This window comes from Eufriesea mexicana, unplaced genomic scaffold, assembly GCF_001483705.2.
Source record: "Eufriesea mexicana isolate 0111107269 unplaced genomic scaffold, ASM148370v2 scaffold630, whole genome shotgun sequence".
Classification (NCBI taxonomy): Eukaryota; Metazoa; Arthropoda; class Insecta; order Hymenoptera; family Apidae; genus Eufriesea; species Eufriesea mexicana.
The window spans coordinates 560,336-579,610 of record NW_016908822.1 but is presented as its reverse complement, the minus strand read 5'-3'; the positions used below and the strand labels follow the sequence as shown (position 1 = coordinate 579,610).

Sequence of the window (19,275 nt, the reverse complement as noted above, 5' to 3'; positions counted from 1 at the left end):
TACAATTTCGCTCGTGCCTTATTCGACGGTTTATAATAATTTACAAGACAGACGAAAGCAGGAATAAATGCCTTTCGCGGAGAAAGATAGCCAGGTTCTGTAACGGAACGGGAATTTATTGATATTAGAGAGATAACGGCGTGTCGGTTAAAAATAGATAGCGAAAGCTGAGTAGGGGAAAATCCACAAAACTCGCTGGTATCAGCTCGCAACGTTCCCGATTCTGGCCTCAAAATTTGCACTAGTTAAATCGATGCACCGCGAACCACGTAACGCGTTGCCACGTTCGTGAATGCACCGATAAGGTTGCTCAAGGTGGCGCGAAGTTCAGTTGATTAAAACCGCTGAGCGCAAACTTAAAAACTATTCGCTATATGCACGCGGAATTTTCGACGGCCTTACGTCATCTCCAACTATTCCGATCGTGGTATCCTGCGATATCTACATGTACGGATCTAACAATGGAACGTCGATCAGCCGCGAGTGCTAGACTCTGTCAAGAACACGGTATCGAAGTGCTCAACGGTCCCGCTAACGACGGTTGTATTTAATAAGAAAATTCACTGCTGACAGAATAATAGAGTCGAAATTGGTACGATACCACGTGATGATACAGAGGTGCTCACGCAGTAGCCGCAGCGTGCCCCGTGTTAGGACAATGGCGATCAGTTGGTCCCAATATGGCACAGGAAAACCGTGGTACCTCTCAGCCAAACGAAACTGGATACAGTCCGAAACCGAATACGTTCGCGAATAACAAACGAAATTACACGCGACCGAAGGAACTGGTTTACACAGATTTCATAGCACGATAAACGCGCGGGCTGCGACCGCGATCGCAACCGCGATCGCGACGGTGACCGGTGATCGTAAATCACTCGGAATTCGAGGTTTCACCGCATTCTCCGTACTTCTCACCGATTACCATTTTCCTGTTCGAGGCACGATTCACATGGAAAAAAAAAATGAAAGAAAAGGACAAATCACACGCACACGTACACACGGAGGCACATCGCGTGACAGTTCATTGACCTCGAAGATCTAACGCGATCCCGTGACACGCTGATTAATAAGTACCCGCTAAATCGTTTACGCTTAAATCGTCGACAATTCGGCGAATTTTTAGATTTAACAGCGTCTGTCCTCGCTCTCTTTCCACACGAGCCACGATTCGAACCGTATCGAACGCCGCGGCGCGACTAAAACCGATTAACTCGATTCGCCCCGATGATCCCGCATTTCGATCTATAGTAAACAAAGGAATTAAAAAGCAAGTGGCCCGACCCGGTAGCGGTCGGAATCCGCGCGTTTATCGACCACAACACATTTTCACCAAGCCTTATCGCCCGTGATAAGGCATTTCGATGCACGGAATTCGCTCGAAAATCCGCGACAAAAAAAGAAAAACTATCACGATAGCGAGGTTGGTAATCGTGCACGACCCAGACGCGATTTTCGCCAGTTGATGAAGAGCGAACAAGAGCGTAGTGGATCAAGATAATGCGGTTTATCCAGCGCGTATTCCGCGGCAGGCAGACCGGTGACTCTTATCGATCTCGCGCCGTCTCGATGTAACGCGAGCGCGAAAATCGCAGACGCACGTAGCGAAGAAATTAAGAAAACAGGTGAGACGAGGTAAGCGTTTTGCCCGCGAGGACAGCGTGGTGGGGCGACCGTGGCGGGAAAGAGAACGACGATCGTTCGAAGGAACGACGGTGCCGATCGAGAAAGAAACAGTCGATCAGCGAAGGAAAAATGTGGCATATCAGTGGCTCTCAATTCTCCTACGTTTTTGTTTGTAATCTTAAGTGGTCTCCAACTTTGTTCCGCGTGGATCGCCCAAGATAATCTTGATGCGTAGAGGTCGATGCAACAGCAACCTAACAGAAAATTATCAGCTATTGAAGAAGTATGTGCTCGGAACGTTTACATAGCGTGAGTACTTACGTGGAGGTGACTCGTTCATTATAGATTATCGTTGCCATTACGTACCGTGTAATTTCGCTCGTAGCATCGAAGTTCAGCTTGGCGGCTTCTTCGTTTCTTCGTATGACGATATAAAATGATTTCATCGTTACACGTGAGCCGGTAAATCAGCAAAAGTGGAATGAGGCTTTTTAGATGGCTTAGTTCTTGACAAAATCGATCGGGAAAGTTTGCACGATACAACTGACGCATCGCAGCGGAGGGCATAGAGCGCGTTAATGTCCGCGGGATATGTTCACGGATACCTGAAATGCGTTGTAAAAAGTTTTGCAACTAGCGTGGCTATAAAACCAGTGTAAAGCACATGTTGCCGTTTTATTGACGAAGGGAGGGAAACCCGCTGGCGTGTTCGATATTCGAGAGCCGTGAAATGACTTCTGTCGAATGTAACGAGGCAGCATTTTACTGGCGTCGCTTTACGATCGCAGAGATTGATATTTCATGGATGCAACGTGTTGCATAAAAGATGCTAATTGACATTGAACTATAGTTTAGAGACGTTTCATGGTGATTTCTTCCATCGTTTCGCTTAAACGATAGCAACGAACGAGTAAAGGGATCTCTCCTTCTCAAAATTGCCTTCCAAGTTGAGAAATAATCGATGTCAAACCTCGTTTCGTAGCTTTATCGCGTGGGCACATTCGCGTTATTATGATCAGTTGTAGGCTTTTATGGGCATCGAAGAAGTCGTACCACATAACGTATGTACGTGTATACGTATCATTACGAAACGCGATAAAGTTGGCGATAATATATCAAGTACGAGGAATTCAGCTGGTTAGGCTGTTCGCGAAGTTCAGAACGCATCCCTTGGCACATGTGTGAAAATGTCGATACGAATTGTCTATTTCTAGGTCGTGAGAGTAAGCAGATCGATACCGTGTTGAAGGAGATTGCAAATTCGTGAACGTCCTTCTTCGGGGCTTCTTCGACTCGCTATTCGCTGTCCAGTTCGCCTCTGTTCCATGATTTCCGGTGCGTGTGGTGTTTCTTCGAAATGCCAAATCAGGCGAACGAATTATACTGCCTACTAGGCAAGTTTCATCGTTTCCTTGACATCCTTAGCCGCTTAAGGATTTGTTCAGGTGTCCACCGGAGAATCCAACCGTATGAATCGCTGTTCCTTCAAAGCGTTCGCGGGAATCGATAAAACGTTTAACCTAAATTTATTCCACTTGCTTTCCAAGCTGATTTCGCAACACTGATTCCGCTGTGCTCTATCTTTCTCATAGATAAACTGCTTTGTGATAGTTCAAGTGTTCCGACGGATTCATACGCTGAATATGAAAAAGCTGGCTGATCTAGTTCCAAGACCGATGGATTCCAGTTATCGATAAGAGAACTTTCTACGCGACTTTTAAGCTTCGCGCTAGTCGCGTCAAGGATGTATTAAAAAAGGAAAAGGCACAAATTGGCGGCATTGTGCACGGTTGTCTGAATGGTGGCGCACGAATGTGGAACCGGCGCAATTCAACCGGCGTCTTTATTAAGTCAACAACCTGCTTTAGAAATCCGATGCATTTCATGGGACAGAATTAAATCTGAAGCGTGATATTCAACGCGGCTGCCACTGCGTGGGAAAATATTAATTGGCACGCCATTGCGTCCAACGTATTTTGTAATTAAGAACGTAATTGGGTAAAAAATAGGTACAGCTTGAGCACTTACAACGAACGAAGAACAGTGGTCATCGAAGTCTAATTTCCTTGAAATAGCGATTCCTCCGACGTGGACCAATCGACGAAGAGCATCATGGGACGATGAGAGAAGTTTGGAATTTATCGTTGACGTTGATGATCTCGAAGATCTGGAGAACAGATTATTAGATTTAATTTCTTGTTCGAAATCACGTTTCAAAAATAAATAACGAATATTGGATGCCCAAATATTATTTTTTATTTAAGTACTAATTTTGTGACAAAAAGAATATTTTATATGGAAATTAAACTAATAATTTTGCTTTCGAAATGCGCGTTAAAATGCATTTTAATGCAAACACTAATGTCATAATTTTTATTAAATAACTATAAGGGAGCTCACTTGTATTACAGCTCTCGGTGCGTTCACGAAAGACTCGTCGGCCAAATTGTTCACGAAAGCTCATGAAGCTTCAATGTTTTTAAGCAGACTAACCAGCCGCGTGGTACAACACCTGACACAGGGTGGTACATTCATCCCCACTAGCTGAACACGTTAATTCACCCCGCTACCCTCGGCAACGCAATTCAACTACAAATTAAACTTTCGTCATTCTAATTCGTTTAATTTGTTCGAATAATTACTCAGTAAATTTACGGAGAATTTCAGCAGAAATGTAATAAAACACAATCAAAAATTTAATCTACTTAAGAGATATTATTTTTTTATCACAAAATTAGCGTATAGAATAAATGTACATTTAAATATTAATTTGAAACGAACTTACCACTCTTTCGTGTTGGCTTGCAAGTAGAATTATTAATATTTCCTCCTATTTCCAATCTATTTGAAATGAACCTATCGAATAATACATCTCGTATTATTAAGAATTTATATCTCTGTAAATATTCTATAAAATTTTTAAATTTCGTGAGATCGTATTTGAATAATCGGAAGATAGGAAAATGTAATGGCGGAAGGTTTTGGCGCAAAGTGCAAAGAGTCTTATGATATTTTATCTTTGTACAACACACTGTATTCTTACCAACAAAGTCAGTGTGTTTGATCGTCAAATACAATTCACGCATAATAGATACAAGTTTCGGTATGATTTGAATGATGGAGTGATATTTTAGAAATGATGGAAAGTTATAATTACCTGATAGAAAAGATAGTAAAATATTGCTACGAACAGCGACGATCGTCCTTCCCTCCTACGACTATCAGTTCTTATTTTCATGTAGCGAAGTCAGTGGTGGCGCCACATACGCTTTCAGTACTGGAAACGCTCCTGCATGTAAGTTGTGACACCTCGCGGCCACCGTTAGTGGAGATGTAATATTTTCCGGTAAAGTAGTTTGGCAGTTTTTTAAGACATTAAGTGAACAAAAAGTACGTAGAAAATGTAAAATTGCTTCGATTAAATCTGTATCGGTTACACTAATCTATGGCTTACGTCGCTCCTTTGAGCATGATAAACTTTCGCGAATCGTGTCTGTAATCGTCGTATACATTAGATATAGTAACATATATTGCAATAGGGCGCCTCGAAGTGTATTAAAACATTGATCGGTGCAGTGAAAGTTGTAAAAAGTAACAAAATGTAAACATTTTTCCATCATGTAGCCGATATATTGTATTCAGTAGTCTTTTAAGTTCGCATTGCTAACCAATGTCTGTGTTATACACATATAAGGTTAAAGTGCGTTAATTTGTAGTTGTTATTTTCCTCTGGGGCATTAGTAGATAAAAATGAGTGGAGAAATGTTTGAAGGAAAAGATTACCCAACCCAGTGGGCACTAAATCCTTCAGCATACCAAAATATGAGTAACGATCAAGGTAAATGGCATAACAAGTATTTCAATATTTAGTATATATGTGATTCATTTTTTATCATGATTGAACAATATTTAATTGTTATGCAAAACTTTTAATCACCATTCAGTTGACTGGGCAGCATTAGCTCAACAGTGGATCAAAATGAAAGAGACTGTAGTGCCACCAGCACCACCTCCGCCTACGATTAATCCTATATGTCCTGGAACTGATGGTAGCGGAGAAGCTCCAATGGATATGGATACGAAAGAAGACGATGTTCCACCAGCACCACCGGCACCGACCATCAGTGGATCAGGTAATAAAAACAAATTAGTCTAATAGAATTTATTATGCGTATGCTTCTTGTATATATTATTATAGTTGTAGCTAATGTAATAAAAGTATTAAATGCAATAAAAGTAATGTAAGTGTATGTTCGAGTAAAGACAGTCAAAATAAAGTTTAATTATCTTTTAATTTTTTTCATTTAATTTAATATAGCCAATGTACTTGTATTATAAAATGTATTTTGTATTTTATTTAAAAACATAAAATATATATCTAATTTATACTTATTCGGTGACGCTTTAAATTATACTTACAATATTCTTTAATAATATATCTTGTTTAATACCAGCTGAAGCATGGAATCAGTGGAATCAGTGGGGCCATTGGAATACTTCAGGTTCTGGAGCAGGTACTTGGGAATGGACTGGTGTACCTCCCCCGGGTGTTTCTATAGGTTCTGATGGAAAGCCTATGGGAATTCCAACAGTACCTGTTATTCCACCTGCTCCAACTATATCTACAACATCAGAATTTAGTGTGCCACCACCAACCACACCATCGTTGTATTCTTATAATTCAGTACCTCCAACACAACCTTATAGTCAGGTTAAAATTGTATATCTAATATAATATAAAACTTCAAAGATTCCTACACTTCCTCCTTTACACAGGTTTAGCAAAACAATGCTATGCATAAAATTGTGTTGTTCTGTTTCTAAACATTTGTGTCGTAAAGCTGACAAGAGAAAATACCATTTGTTATATTGTAGTTTGAATTATGTTCTCAATTTATTTGACTTCTTCTCATTTTTCCCAATCAATAAGATTTATAGTATCATATGAGAAAGCAATTAGTATAGTTGAAAATAATAGATATTCTAGAATGGAATATAAGATACATCGGAAACTGCAGATAATAAGTGTTTTACATTTAGGTGACTAGTTATTGGTCTGGAGAACCACCCACTACGATACCTCCTCAGCCACCCCCTTTTATGAAAGGAGTGAGACATACAAATAGAACACCACATATGAGGACCATGGATACTGTAAGATGTCGAGAGGATAGGGAAAAAACACCTGAGGAGGATACGACAACAACCATAGGTGAGTCAAAAAGAAGTATGGTTTGTAGAATGTGTATGATTAAATGTGCTATTAATTTCTATATGTAAAACATAATATAATTGAATGATATAACAATTATTATTATTTACAAAGATGTACGATGGATTACAATATTCATGCGATGATAGTACCTTAGTTGATCAGTTTTGTTGTTACATTTTCTCGCGTATTCGTCAAATAACCTTTACGATAATGTCCTGTTGTCTCCGTGGTAAAATATTCATACGATGAGGATATGTTTACTTTAGACGCGGCAAAACGTAGACAATTGCCGGCATGGATTAGGGAGGGTTTAGAAAAAATGGAAAAAGAAAAACAGAAAGCCGTTGAAAGAGAAAGGCAAGAGATACTAAGGAAACAAGAATTAGAAGCCCGAAAGCAAGCCGAGGATGAAGCTCGGGCTGTACTGAATCCTTGTAAAAGCAAATTTGTAGGTGTCCGAATGCATGCATTAATTGCGTGCTTCGCAAATACAGCTACGCTAAATATTCGTGAGAAACATCGTTGCGTAATTCGTCGTTGCTCTTTTGAAACGCAGGATTCTGATTCCGAGAAGGAAACAGAACAAGATGACGAGGGAGTACGTAATCAACAGGTGACTGAAAAAAATTTTGAACGTACCCCAGACATTCTTCTTCGTCCACGGAAATCACGTTTTCGAGATGCAGACTCGCCGGATGCGCATGCGCATACAGACAGAAGTCCAACCACGTCTAACGCGACTATAACCATTCCGAAACGTTCAAGAGAAGAGATACTGCAGGATGTGGTGAATATTATCTCGCTCGAAACCATTGATAATCGCAGTTTGATTAGCTATATTACAGATTTCCTTCGGTACAGATGTTAAAGGTACGGCGATCGCTGACGGAAATTCTTCTGGAGGTAACGAACGAAGAAATCGGTTCTATGTGCAGAGAGGTTTGGAGCCGCGCACGTGCCAAAGGTACCCCAGATACACACGATACAACTAACAAATTGATATTTCATACTTTCGCTCACCAGTGCACAGAATCTTATTCATATGAGTCTTGTGCAGTGTTGCGGTGAATTTTATTTGCCCATTTGTGTAATATAAGCTTTTAAACATTAAACAAAGATTGTTCAATTCATAGAGTTAATTATTCGATGATTTCAGGATATCCTACTTTATTTTTCCAGGACTTAATATACACGTACCATAAGTGATACTTATATTTTTTTTTTTCTTTAAATAGCATTATAGAAACTATGTTACCCGATTTTCTTAACTGAACTCTCATACAATTAATTCGATAATTGTTTTTTTTTTTATCGAATCGTTTTCTTTATTGTTTGTTGGAAATCCAAAAGTTGTACTAACTCAAAGAATAAATTGTTCGTGAAAAAAAAAGCGAAGTAAAAGTGGTAAAAAGTTATACGATAAGATTCGATATAGTTGTTATGTACGGGGAAAAAAAAAGAAAAAAAAAAAAACGCGTAAAGGGCAAATATTACATAAAATGTTTTTGTAATTGTTTTTCGATGAATCTAATTAATCGTTGATCAATGGGATCACATTCGTTGTTACCGAGGTTATGAAAAAGCACATAGAGTTAATCTTAATTTTTCGTTTTCGAAATCTATTTTTACCTTTTATTTGCTTTATATACCGTAGCTATCAGATAGTGTAATATTTTTACACGATCCTATCCGTATCTGTTTCAATTGATATCTTGCTCTACCTTCCGGCTCTGCACGTAAACTGATCGTTGATATGTTCTTCTACTAACGTCACTTTACTAAAGCAGTTTCAGTTTCGTATATCTAAATGGATTGCTATTAAAGATTTCTTAAGGTATATGAGGATTGAAGGCAGGATCGACTCTCCTTGTGATATCGGTGATCAGTACCATTTAATTTTGGGGGGTATCCTGATGATAGCACTTAGCCATTGGTACTAAATGCGTGTGTATTGTAAGTCCCTGCAGGAGAGACCCCCGTCGCATCCCTCAACAACATGGCCCCTCTTGCTCAGATCACTCGTAAGCTTGGTAAGTTGCTAAGTCTTTATAATCTTCAACGCACGGTCATCCTAGGAACCGGTCGTGTACACGCAGTCATTTGTAAAAATGCGTTCGTGCATTGTACCACTCTCTGTAGCCATGCTCGCTTATAAGTTCTCGTGAAACGAAGATGTCTTTCAGGACATTTTTCAATCGTAGCGGCAGCATAGTTAGTGGTCGAGCGTATGTCTTTATTTTGACGAAAACACACGATAGATAGAGAATGAGAATAATGAACTGAATGTTTCGTATAGGTCTGGGCATCTATGGCGACAGCAACAGCGAGTCTGAGGAGGAGCAGAACGAGCACGTCCAGGCTCAAAATGATAGCGACGAGGAGCTGATAGTACGTATTTACTCTTGGCGATGGTGGATCGCAGCTTGAGAATAGGAAGTAATATTGGATATTATTGCAGGAAACGGTGAAACGGCGGCAACAAGCGTTCAAAAAGACGGAGGAAGAAATCGAGGCGCGTCTGGCGGAGGAAGATGAGAGAGAAGAGCAACGTTACGAGGAGCAGTATAATAAACAACAGGAAAATCATACTGGTAATACAAGCTGCAAAGATTCAGGTATGTTTCGAAATATAATAAAACTAAGTGGTCATTACATCATTAAGCGTAACTCCGTAACATCACTACTTTAGTTGATGAAAAAGAAACGATAAATAATCAAAGAGAAGCGTCTGAAACTTTGTCGAGCGGCGGACAAAGTCCACAGCAACAAATAGTGCCGCCTGATATGGCAAAGACCAATACTCCATCAGGGTCAGCCGATTCCGAATCTAGCAGTTCCGAGTCCACGAGCTCTGACTCGAGTCGAAACTCGTTGAAGAAGAAAAGATCGAGCAAAGTTCGTGACCGTGAATATCGAAAGAGGAAATCAAAGAGTAGAAGTAAATCGAGAGGCAGAAAGTCTCGGTCTCGTTCTTCCGAGCGTGGCCACAAACGCAAGTCCAGGTCTAGATCGATAAAACCTCGTAAAGAATATCGTTCAAGGTCTTCGAGCAATTATAGGTCCAGTAAGAAGCACAGATCGAGATCGAGAAATCGCAAACGGCGTAGATCTCGCTCGAGAAGCTGTCGTAGATCTAGATCCAGCTCGGCAACGAGGAAATGGTCTCGATCGCGTTCCAGGGGAAAAAGGAAATCTCGTTCTCATTCAAGAGGCAGAAGAAGAAGTCGGTCCTATTCTACCAGACGCAGTAAATCTCGTGCCAGGGACAAACGAAGATCACGATCCAGATCCAGAGCTAGAGACAGATCTCGAACACGGTCAAAGGAACGTAAACGCTCGCAGTCTTACGTTTCCAGGAGCAAAAGAAGGACACGATCTAGATCTAGGGATCATAGAAAATCTCGATCGAGATCAAGGCAGTCGAATCATCGGGACGGTAAGAAATCGTCGTCGCATCGGTACAGGAATTGAACCTGACCAACTTCTAGCCAAGGTTGTATATACATATTCATAATTAAATAACTTTTCGAGATATTCGTACGGAACTAAAAGGAATGAAACGAAGGAAAAAGAGAAAAACGAAAGATATACCTTTTGTTGTCGATGAATAACGCTAATATTATCGAAAGTAAAGGTTTTCATTGTGATTGTCTATTTGAAATTTCTCACGTGCGCGCGTGTTAGTGATGTCGGATATCGATTAGGTCACCTCTTCCCAATTTCATTAGATTCATTCGAAGAATATATCTTTAACTGTATAGTATCCGGACAGTTTGTAATTATTTCGATCTACCACAGTCAGATTTTTAACCGTAGTGTTATTCCTGTATAAAATGAGATTGGTCTTTTTTTTATTCGATCTATTCCTACGTAATCCACTTCTATGAAAACTAATCAGACACATGTACACATCAGCGAACTTTTTCATTCACGATTCCGATACCATTATTTTATAATGATGTATCCATTTTATACAAACAAATATTAGTCTGCATTTTGAACAATCGTGTAGAATAGCACGAACTTCCGTCTAAGCCATGTCGGACGTCGATTATTTCCCACAAATGAATATCGAATCGCTGTTACTTATCTCATACAAGCTTTATTGCGCTGTACACACTATTAATGCCAGTAAATAAAACTAATCAGGTGCAAAGAAGTTCTGGCCGTTGCATTCGGGAATCTGCCGCATAGGAATCAAGAGTCTTTGGTTTTCGTTGTTTCCTTAGAATCGCGAGGCTGTCTCTTATGTATCGAGTGATATTTGTCAAAGTCGTATCAGTGAAAACCAAACTGTTAAACTTTAAAAATCGTGACGCATAATAAATACGTATACACAGATACACACAGATCTATCTGTTGGTTCAGTTTCATGTATTAACATACGTTCGACATACGTTAAACCGATGATTTCAATGTATTGTAAGTACGGGCCTTACATATACATATTGCTATGATAAGTGTAACGAGTCATTTTTAATTGAAATAAATGAGAAAAATAAATAAATAAATGAAAAAAAGAAACAGAAGAAACATACCTAAACACGATGGAGTTGAAATGTCTTCACCTGTATGAAATTTCAGTTCGCATGCTATTATTTTCTCCTTTCTTTCGCAGCAGCGCAGATGAGAGAAGATAGAACGTCCGTTCTATTGCATTATTATAATTTATTTCATATAAACATTTGATACAGTTTTAAAATTTCATTTCGTAGAGCTTAGCATTTAGTAGTTTAGTGTTAATAAGTAATTAGGTTCTATAGAATATATCGGAGATAAATTGGATGGAGTGATCGAGGAGAGTCAAAGTTTGGTTTGGCATGATTATCGTGTTCACTTTGATACATTCGGATATATAAAAGAACATCTGCAGAACAGGATGCAACACGTTTTCTTAGCCAGAGGACAAGGCGTTGAGAGAAATATTTCGAAAGGAAAACGGGCTGACGATATTTTTTTTCTTTTCTCATTTTTAATTCGTTCAAGCCCAAGGATAGTCGAGTTAAAAAATTTACAAGTAGTGAGAATACAGGTATCTGCAAAGTATTTAAATTTTGTCTCTTTCGTTGAGCAATTGTCTCGAGGTATCATCGTGAATTTCGGGATAGTCGAATTCTCAAAAAATAAATTCATACACCTTTTTTTGCGATATGCGACGATATCTTTTGTTCCACGATTATCCTTCTCCTCGCCGTGTTACAATTATATAGCATTTCGTCTCGTAGACTTATTCGAAAAAGAGGGGATCAACTATCAAGTTCATATTTTATTTTACATTTATTCAATCCATCTCGATATGCGCGAATAGTATCTTCCTATTTATTTTTACATCGTAAGAAATCAACAAACATTGGTCTCACTGGTCTGATAAGTCCTCTCGATCGAAACAGGCACTCGGTGATATTCGTTGATCGCGATCGAAAATATCGATCGAAAATACGGAACACGCGATGATAAAATTTCCAGTTGTACGATCCAACTCGATAGGGGGCCACGATTGAATTGCATGTTGTCTGCAGATACCGGTCACTATAAAATAAGGTACGTATTTTGATCTATGTGGATAACTATGGGGAGAATCGTCTATATCGACTAAATCTTATCTATACTCGTTAGAAGATACCTTACTTTAAATATACAGTAAATATACATGTATGCTTAAACTGTCAGAATATTCTCACCACAGTGATGAAATAAGAAGGGGTGGCCAGGCGTCAACCCCCAAATCGAGCATGCTTTATTAAACAGTTGTTGAAAATTTGTCAGAGTGTACTCGGGGCAAACACGAGGGGTAGAATTTGCTGTTGCAACCCTCGAAAAGAAATATACAGGCACGAACACGATCTTCCCTATTCGTCTTTCAAGTTTGTAATAAAAATATTATCGTATAAGGGTCGAGGCTGTCGAGAGAAACGCGTTCGATTCGAAGGTTGACGGACGATTTTGGGATCGTTAACGCGGGTTTATGTATAGATACATGTGTACAGTGGAGAGGTAATTCGTTTACCAAGCAAGATTGTCGGCAGGGGTTGCTTCGCGAGTGAGAACATTGTTACAATTTAAGCATAGTAGATATATCATTAATTCGCTTTATGTATGGACTAGACTCAATTACTTATAATAGTAGACCTTCATACGATATTGCAAAGAAACGTAGTTTCAAGCTGTTACGGTCGAAGATGTGAATTTACAGTATGGGTCCTCGACACTCGTTACCGACGTCCTGGCTTTTGTCCCCGTTGCATATCCGTTTTTACGCGATCTTTGCTCGAAAGCGCGAAAGAAAAGTAAAAATCGATATGTCTAGTGTCCTTTTATTGTCGATAATTTTCCCCCTTCACGAATATTTCAAATTTCCCCGTGCGTCGAATGAAAGAGGCACACACCTCTCTGAGAGTTAGGCGGTCCTGGGCCCCGAGGAGTTACGTCGGTAACGAGTGTTGGAGCGTCACGAAATTTGTCCTTTGTCGTAAAGCCGATCAGCGGACTGGATGTTTACAAAGAATCATAGCAAAATAGTTTCGTATATTGTATAACGCTACAACGACACGAAGTAGGTAAAGTTACAGAATAATTGTAGTTTGAAAGTTTGAAAAGGATGCGTGGATCGGAAGGAAAAAAGAGGATTTCGTCGAAATCAGTACGCTATCCGTAAAATTGAAACGGTTCCTACCAGCAAATAATACAATATATATATATATCTTTATGTATACATATATATCTCTTTGTATATATATATATATCAAGATTGCGATAGAAAAAGAAGGGTTTACACGCTCCCTTCCCCCTCCCCTTTGTTCTGATATGTATGCGCAAAATAAAATCACGTTTTTCTTTTGTCATCTCTTATCTCTGACCCGGAGATTCGAAGCATCGTAAAATCACTCTGGTCTCCTCTTTAAAACGCGGACAGTTCGCTGCCACGGGAAGTCGATCGAGACTTCCGGTACCCTCTGCCCATTCTCACCCTCATTCCTCTTCTTCGCGCACAGTCTTCTCGTTTCCCGAGCACGGACGTTACATTCGCGAAATCAGAGTATACGTCTAAAATTATGGAAGGCTCGTCTAGCTTCGCTAGACCTCGATTTACGCGCGTGTACATAAATAGCCGTATAAATTAATTAAGTACAAAAATTACAAACTTATTAACAAAACATTGGCAAGACTGAGGTTCAGCCGAATCGAGAGTTTCCCCCATTTTTTCACATTTTCTTTTCTCTCTCTCTCTCTTCTTTTTTCCCTCTTTTCTTCTCGTCTTGGCCCGTTCAACGGAATACGCAACTGTATCTTGACGTTGTTTGACAGGAAAACGCAAACGGTGTGATTCAGGAATCGAATTATTCGGGGTTGCTTTTGTTCTCTTCTTTTTACTTTTCTAAATAAAATAGCGATATGATAAAATGAAAATGCGTAAGTGTACAAGGAATGTTTATATAGTTCATGTATTGCCATGGATAATACATACTTTGGTCCATCTAGTTGGGGATTGGAATGCGAAATGGAATGTTTCTCGAAGGTATAATTCGATTCCTCGTATAAGAAGTGCGGCGAGGCGAACACGTCTATCTGGTTTCCATCGATTTTTCTTTTCTTTTCTTTTTTTTTTGCCCAGAATATTTTCATTTTCGCGTGCACGAATCTTAAATATCTTTTAGAAGAATACCGCACTTTTTAAGTTACCTAACACATATCACAGAATCATGTGTACTCCATTAAAAAATGATTACACGCACGAACGCAATGACACGATTAACCCCTTGCTGGCCGAATCTGCCAAGGGCACGCGGTAGCCTGGCATCGATAGAACCGGGCCCCGCAGAGGATTAACAAAGAAAGAAGAAAGCAACGATAGTACGTACAGCACGATCACACGATATACGCAGGCCTAATTAAAACTAAATTCCATGTGTGTTGCGTTTCTCGTAGCTCGATCGAGGCGATTCGTTTTGTGCTCCTCGACGGAATCTGTATTGCTCCTTTACACGTTCAAAGGATCGAGGGTGGAAGTGTGGTTAGGGCGTGATCCCTTGGCGTGGACAATTCAAATACTCGCCCCAGGAAATTTTCGTGGAAGGCAGGTTATCCTCTATCCGTGTGTGCCTATGTCTGCGCGTGTTACGTGGGTAATTACAGGAAATAGAAGAAACTTACAAAAGTGGTTGCGATTCGAGCCAAAGGGACATACTAGCCACACTCCGGTTTGTATCGATTACGAACCCCGTACGGTATCGATATGTTAATTACAAACGTACCATTAAATTACAATCTTTCGGCTGGCAGAAATTTTCTATCGTTTCCTACCGCGGAAACTCGCCACGCGAACGCGGTAAACGTCGACCCTCCGCCGTGGATTTTCAGTGGAAACGCGGCTCGAGGATCTCCGTGTAATCATCACCTTTCACGCGGTTTCACGATCGACGAGCGGGAGACTCGAAACTCTGCACGACCCCCGGAGAACTCTCGTGAAAACTTAACAATACGGACGAATGAACGTAATCAGGCGTACATACACATACGTCGTAGCAACGTCGGACATTAACTGTAATGAGTATGTTATGTTACAGCGCTATACGGGAACACTCTTAACAGCTTTAACCGGTATTATCTGTATGGTACAGTCACGCGTTTTGTGATTCGCCTCGGTGAAACTATCTCCTGGGAGATACCTGCGGACATTCAAGAGAAAGATCGTATTTCAGAAACAATGTAGACATAGTTCGAATGCTTATGATTGAGTATACCGTCGTGAATCGTCTGTGATTCGTAAAACGTACGGTACACGATGAATTATCGGCTTGCTGGGATTACCTTGATCGCTAAAACGGAGCGATGCGGAGGTGACGAAGAGACTATTGGTTGAGCAGGGTGTTAGTCACCTCAGAGATGGACAGCAAAGGACTCCCGGCGTCCGGTTTGGAATCTGAGGGACAGTTGGGCCCATTCCCGCCGCTGATGATCCCACCGCGTGCTGGTGCTGAGGGTGGTGGTGCGGAGGGTGGTACAAGACGTTGCTGTTGCTGGTGTTGCTGTCCGGCCCGATGCCCATGCCGACTCCCGTCCCCGTTCCCACAGCTGACGGGGGCGTGCTGCAACCGAAAGTGTGTTTCCCCGTTATTTGCAACCCCTTTCGCCCCCGACCTTCGACTCCGCTCTAATTATATCTCGTTTAGTCGAACGCTGTCCGTCGTTTGTTTCGCCAGACGATTCTTTCCATTCTCGATGACGTAAACGTGTATATAATTTTCTCCTCCTAAGTGCAGTGGACTAAATTAAACTGTACGGAAATAATTGCTCGATCTCTCGAGGAGAAAAGAGATTGTCGCTTCGAGAAACGAAAACGTGGACATGCAGAGTATGATATCGAATCGATAGTGGTACGCTTGAGAGAAGTTCGTGCATTACTTGTTTCGTGCATGCCCAGCAGTAAAATATCAAAGGTATCGAAGGTATCTCGTTTTATTCCTCGCGCGATTATCTTCCTTCCATCTACCGTGTCTGAGAATATTATCGACATAACGGTGCCTCTAATCCACGAAGTCTAAGTAAGTCTCTTGTAGGAATTATTTTCATTTAACCCCTCGAGGACAATCTCGAATAGGAATCAAGCGAACGCTGGGCGTTCGCTCGACCCTGCTCTATCAACCCCTAGGAAAATATGGGAAAATAAATTCCACGATACACTCCGGCTATCCTGGAGGGGTTAACCGCGAGCTGTGAGCCACTTGAAATTCATTTCCATGTCGGAAGAATTACTTTAAAATCTGTGAGGCAGCAGTGACACTCACTGGGGCGCGTGCCTTGGTGGTGCGGGGTGGTGATGGTGGTAGGGATAGTACTGGTAGTGGTGGTGGTGTTGCACTCCTTGCCATACCTCGGAGCCCGCTTCCCCGTGGCCATGGCCTGGATGCGAGTGCGCGTATCCGATAGTGCTGGCTGCCGCGGCCGCAGCCGCAGCCGCAGCCGCCGCTGCGGCCTGATACTGTGACGTGGTCACGGGGTACTGCTGGTGCTGTTGCTGCTGCTGCTGCGTCTGTTGCTGCTGCGGGTGATGTTGGTGTTGTTGCTGTGACTGCGCCTTGGTCCTCGGGGAGCTGGGCGCGGTGGTCTGTTGCTCGCTGGGCGACGTTTGCCGCCATTTGCACTCGCCGTTCATGGAATTCATTTCCGCCAGAGACTTCAGGGGATCCCCGGCGGTCGCGTTAGTGGAATGGGTAGAAGAATGAGTAGAATGCGGCGTGGGTGGGCTGTAACTGCCGTTGTTTCTCGGTGGAGTACGCGCAGGAGGTGCTCCCCACATCAGGACAGTCTGTCGGGGAGCCTCGTTGCCGTACACTTCCGGTTTTACGTCCTCTATCTTCGGCGTGAGCACGCCGTTCGTCGGACCGGTCACTGGCGAGCTTCCAGCGGAATTGCTGGAGGAAGCTCCACCTTCCAGGGAGTGCCTGCTGCCGGCACGGACGATGTTGATGTCCGCTGTCGTGGTGTGCATCGTGGACGCACTGGCGACGGGACTGGCTGCATAGGGGGAGCCACTCACGCTGCTGGGGTGTCTGGTCTCCACGTAGCTATACTTGGGAGACTCGCCCAGCTGTTGGCAGTAGAGCTTCTCCTCGGCTTTACTCGTCAGCTGGTGCGTCTCGTAGGTGGGCAGAGAGACATCGATGAAACCGTTGTACGCGGTGCTCGTGTGGTATTCCGGGTAGTAGGAGCCCAAGGGCCTGTATTGGAACAAGTTTTCCGTCGCTGCTGTGAGGTACCTGGAATTTTTCAAATTTCAGGATTACTACGACTGATAGGCTCGTCTCTGTTACCCGAAGAATTATTTATAGCAATCGTTTGATTGACCATCCGAATACATGATCAATTGCGCGTCACGATTCGACGCAGTGCCAATCAAATGTTCGATATAAATTAACCGTAATAAACGCACGAGACTTACCTATTGTCCAACGCAGTAGCCGGGTATAGTGTCTGGTGATAGTTGCCCGTGTGACCAATATACGTGGTCAACGAAGGGTCTGTGCTGGCTGCGACAGCAGTGGGTGCATAAGCAGTCGGGTACATCGTGTTCAGGTTGCTGTACGCCGCTGCAACTGCAGCCGCAGCGCTGGTATCAGCCGCAAGGTAGTCCACGGATGCGACAGTGGGTGTGGCGGGCGGGGAAACGGACGATTGCGCGGTCAGTTTGGTTCGTTTGTTCCGACAGGTCGACAGGAAATCTCTGAGCTGGGTCTTGTACCGCCTGTTCACTCTCTGGGACGTCGGTTGGCTAGGGAGTGTCGGCGTCATCACGGAACCGGTGAGACTGTCGCTGTCCGAAAAGTAGCTGTTGGTCAGGCCAGCGTCCAGATAGCTTACTTTGAAGTCCATTGTCCGTTTACCGAGCAGATCCCTGCCTTCTTCCTCCCTGGAGAATTAGCAAGGTTATCGTATCGAGGGAATTCGAGGTGTCTAATTACTTCTTCGATTAAGCGCCGCTTACATGAGAGGTCGATGCGTGCTCATGATGAAGTCGGGCTTCGAGTTCTTGTAGACTAGCCTGGAACTAGTCTGCAGCCACTGCCATCCGCCATCTTTCTTTTGGAATCTGTACGCTATCATTCCTGAGGCCCCGGTTTTCAGGACTGAAAGTGATCAAAAGACTCGTGTAATTTCGCGGTAAAAGATATTTCGAATAAAAGGTGTGAAATATGAGGTTGGATGGAATAGAAACAGTTCTTACGTTCTTGGTGAGCGCTCGCGACGTAAGCCAAATCATCGTAATGGACTAGATCATAGCCGCCAAGGTTCGCGAGCTCCGCATCCGAATAGCCCAGCAACATTTTTCCCCTTTGGTCCATCGACACGAGCGCGAGATCCAGCTTGTGCTTGCTCTTGAACATCACGTCCTTTTGCGGCACTTCCAGCAGCGATGGTGGTCCGAACGGTGTGCACAGAGCAAATAGAGCCAGCGGCGGCTCCTCCGTTTTCCTGTTTTGACCATGAAGCACCTTCACCCGTCCCCTGATGTCCAAACGCTGGAAGAAAGACACATTCGACTGACGAATGATGAAGAAAGGGCACGATTTTCTCGCAGATTTCGCAGACTTGTCCACTAGGAGCGTACTTATCCATCGTCCACGAGAAGGGACATAAATCAAAGCGTGGGCAAAACCGGGTTTACCCTTTGGCGAGCGGCGAGCCGCAACGCGACAAAACACTAATTATCTTACGGCAGACAGCTAGCAAATACAGAGGTATACACGGGACAAATAGTGTCCGGGAGCTATAAAGAACAACGAAAAGGAGGAGTTTGCAATCCGACCGGGTCATGGGACTGTCGCGCAAAAAGGTCACCGCTTTGACGTTTATGAAAATGAAACTGTAATCGTAAAAGGTTTACGACGAAAAGGACACTGGCCGATGTTCTTCTTCGCGACAGAATGGACGCTCTT

The 19,275-nt window shown here is 42.4% G+C and overlaps 3 protein-coding genes across 8 annotated transcripts in view; 1 reads left to right on the top strand and 2 right to left on the bottom strand.

Annotated features, from left to right (window-relative positions):
- The window catches only part of LOC108546397 (pleckstrin homology domain-containing family G member 5), an 84,399-nt gene extending 82,488 nt beyond the window's left edge, over positions 1 to 1,911 (bottom strand). For all 6 annotated transcript variants that reach the window (XM_017898456.1, XM_017898454.1, XM_017898458.1 and 3 more), the window contains exon 1: positions 602 to 1,911. The gene's annotated coding sequence lies outside the window, so the exon portion shown is untranslated. The remainder of the gene's footprint in view (positions 1 to 601) is intronic.
- A 3,465-nt stretch (positions 1,912 to 5,376) lies between these two features.
- LOC108546401 (arginine/serine-rich protein PNISR) lies at positions 5,377 to 11,270 on the top strand. The gene is made up of 11 exons (XM_017898462.1): positions 5,377 to 5,464; positions 5,571 to 5,759; positions 6,081 to 6,337; positions 6,667 to 6,838; positions 7,108 to 7,289; positions 7,398 to 7,628; positions 7,703 to 7,805; positions 8,800 to 8,871; positions 9,138 to 9,229; positions 9,300 to 9,456; positions 9,531 to 11,270. The coding sequence occupies exons 1-11, from the start codon at positions 5,377 to 5,379 to the stop codon at positions 10,310 to 10,312; spliced, it is 2,325 nt and encodes a 774-aa protein (XP_017753951.1). The 3' UTR covers positions 10,313 to 11,270.
- A 4,443-nt stretch (positions 11,271 to 15,713) lies between these two features.
- ss (aryl hydrocarbon receptor spineless) overlaps positions 15,714 to 19,275 on the bottom strand; it is a 185,454-nt gene continuing 181,892 nt past the window's right edge. The window contains exons 6-10 of the mRNA XM_017898446.1: positions 18,564 to 18,858; positions 18,324 to 18,465; positions 17,781 to 18,248; positions 16,627 to 17,598; positions 15,714 to 15,927 (exon numbers count right to left, since the gene is read on the bottom strand). Coding sequence (XP_017753935.1) covers positions 15,714 to 15,927; positions 16,627 to 17,598; positions 17,781 to 18,248; positions 18,324 to 18,465; positions 18,564 to 18,858 — 2,091 coding nt within the window. The remainder of the gene's footprint in view (positions 15,928 to 16,626; positions 17,599 to 17,780; positions 18,249 to 18,323; positions 18,466 to 18,563; positions 18,859 to 19,275) is intronic.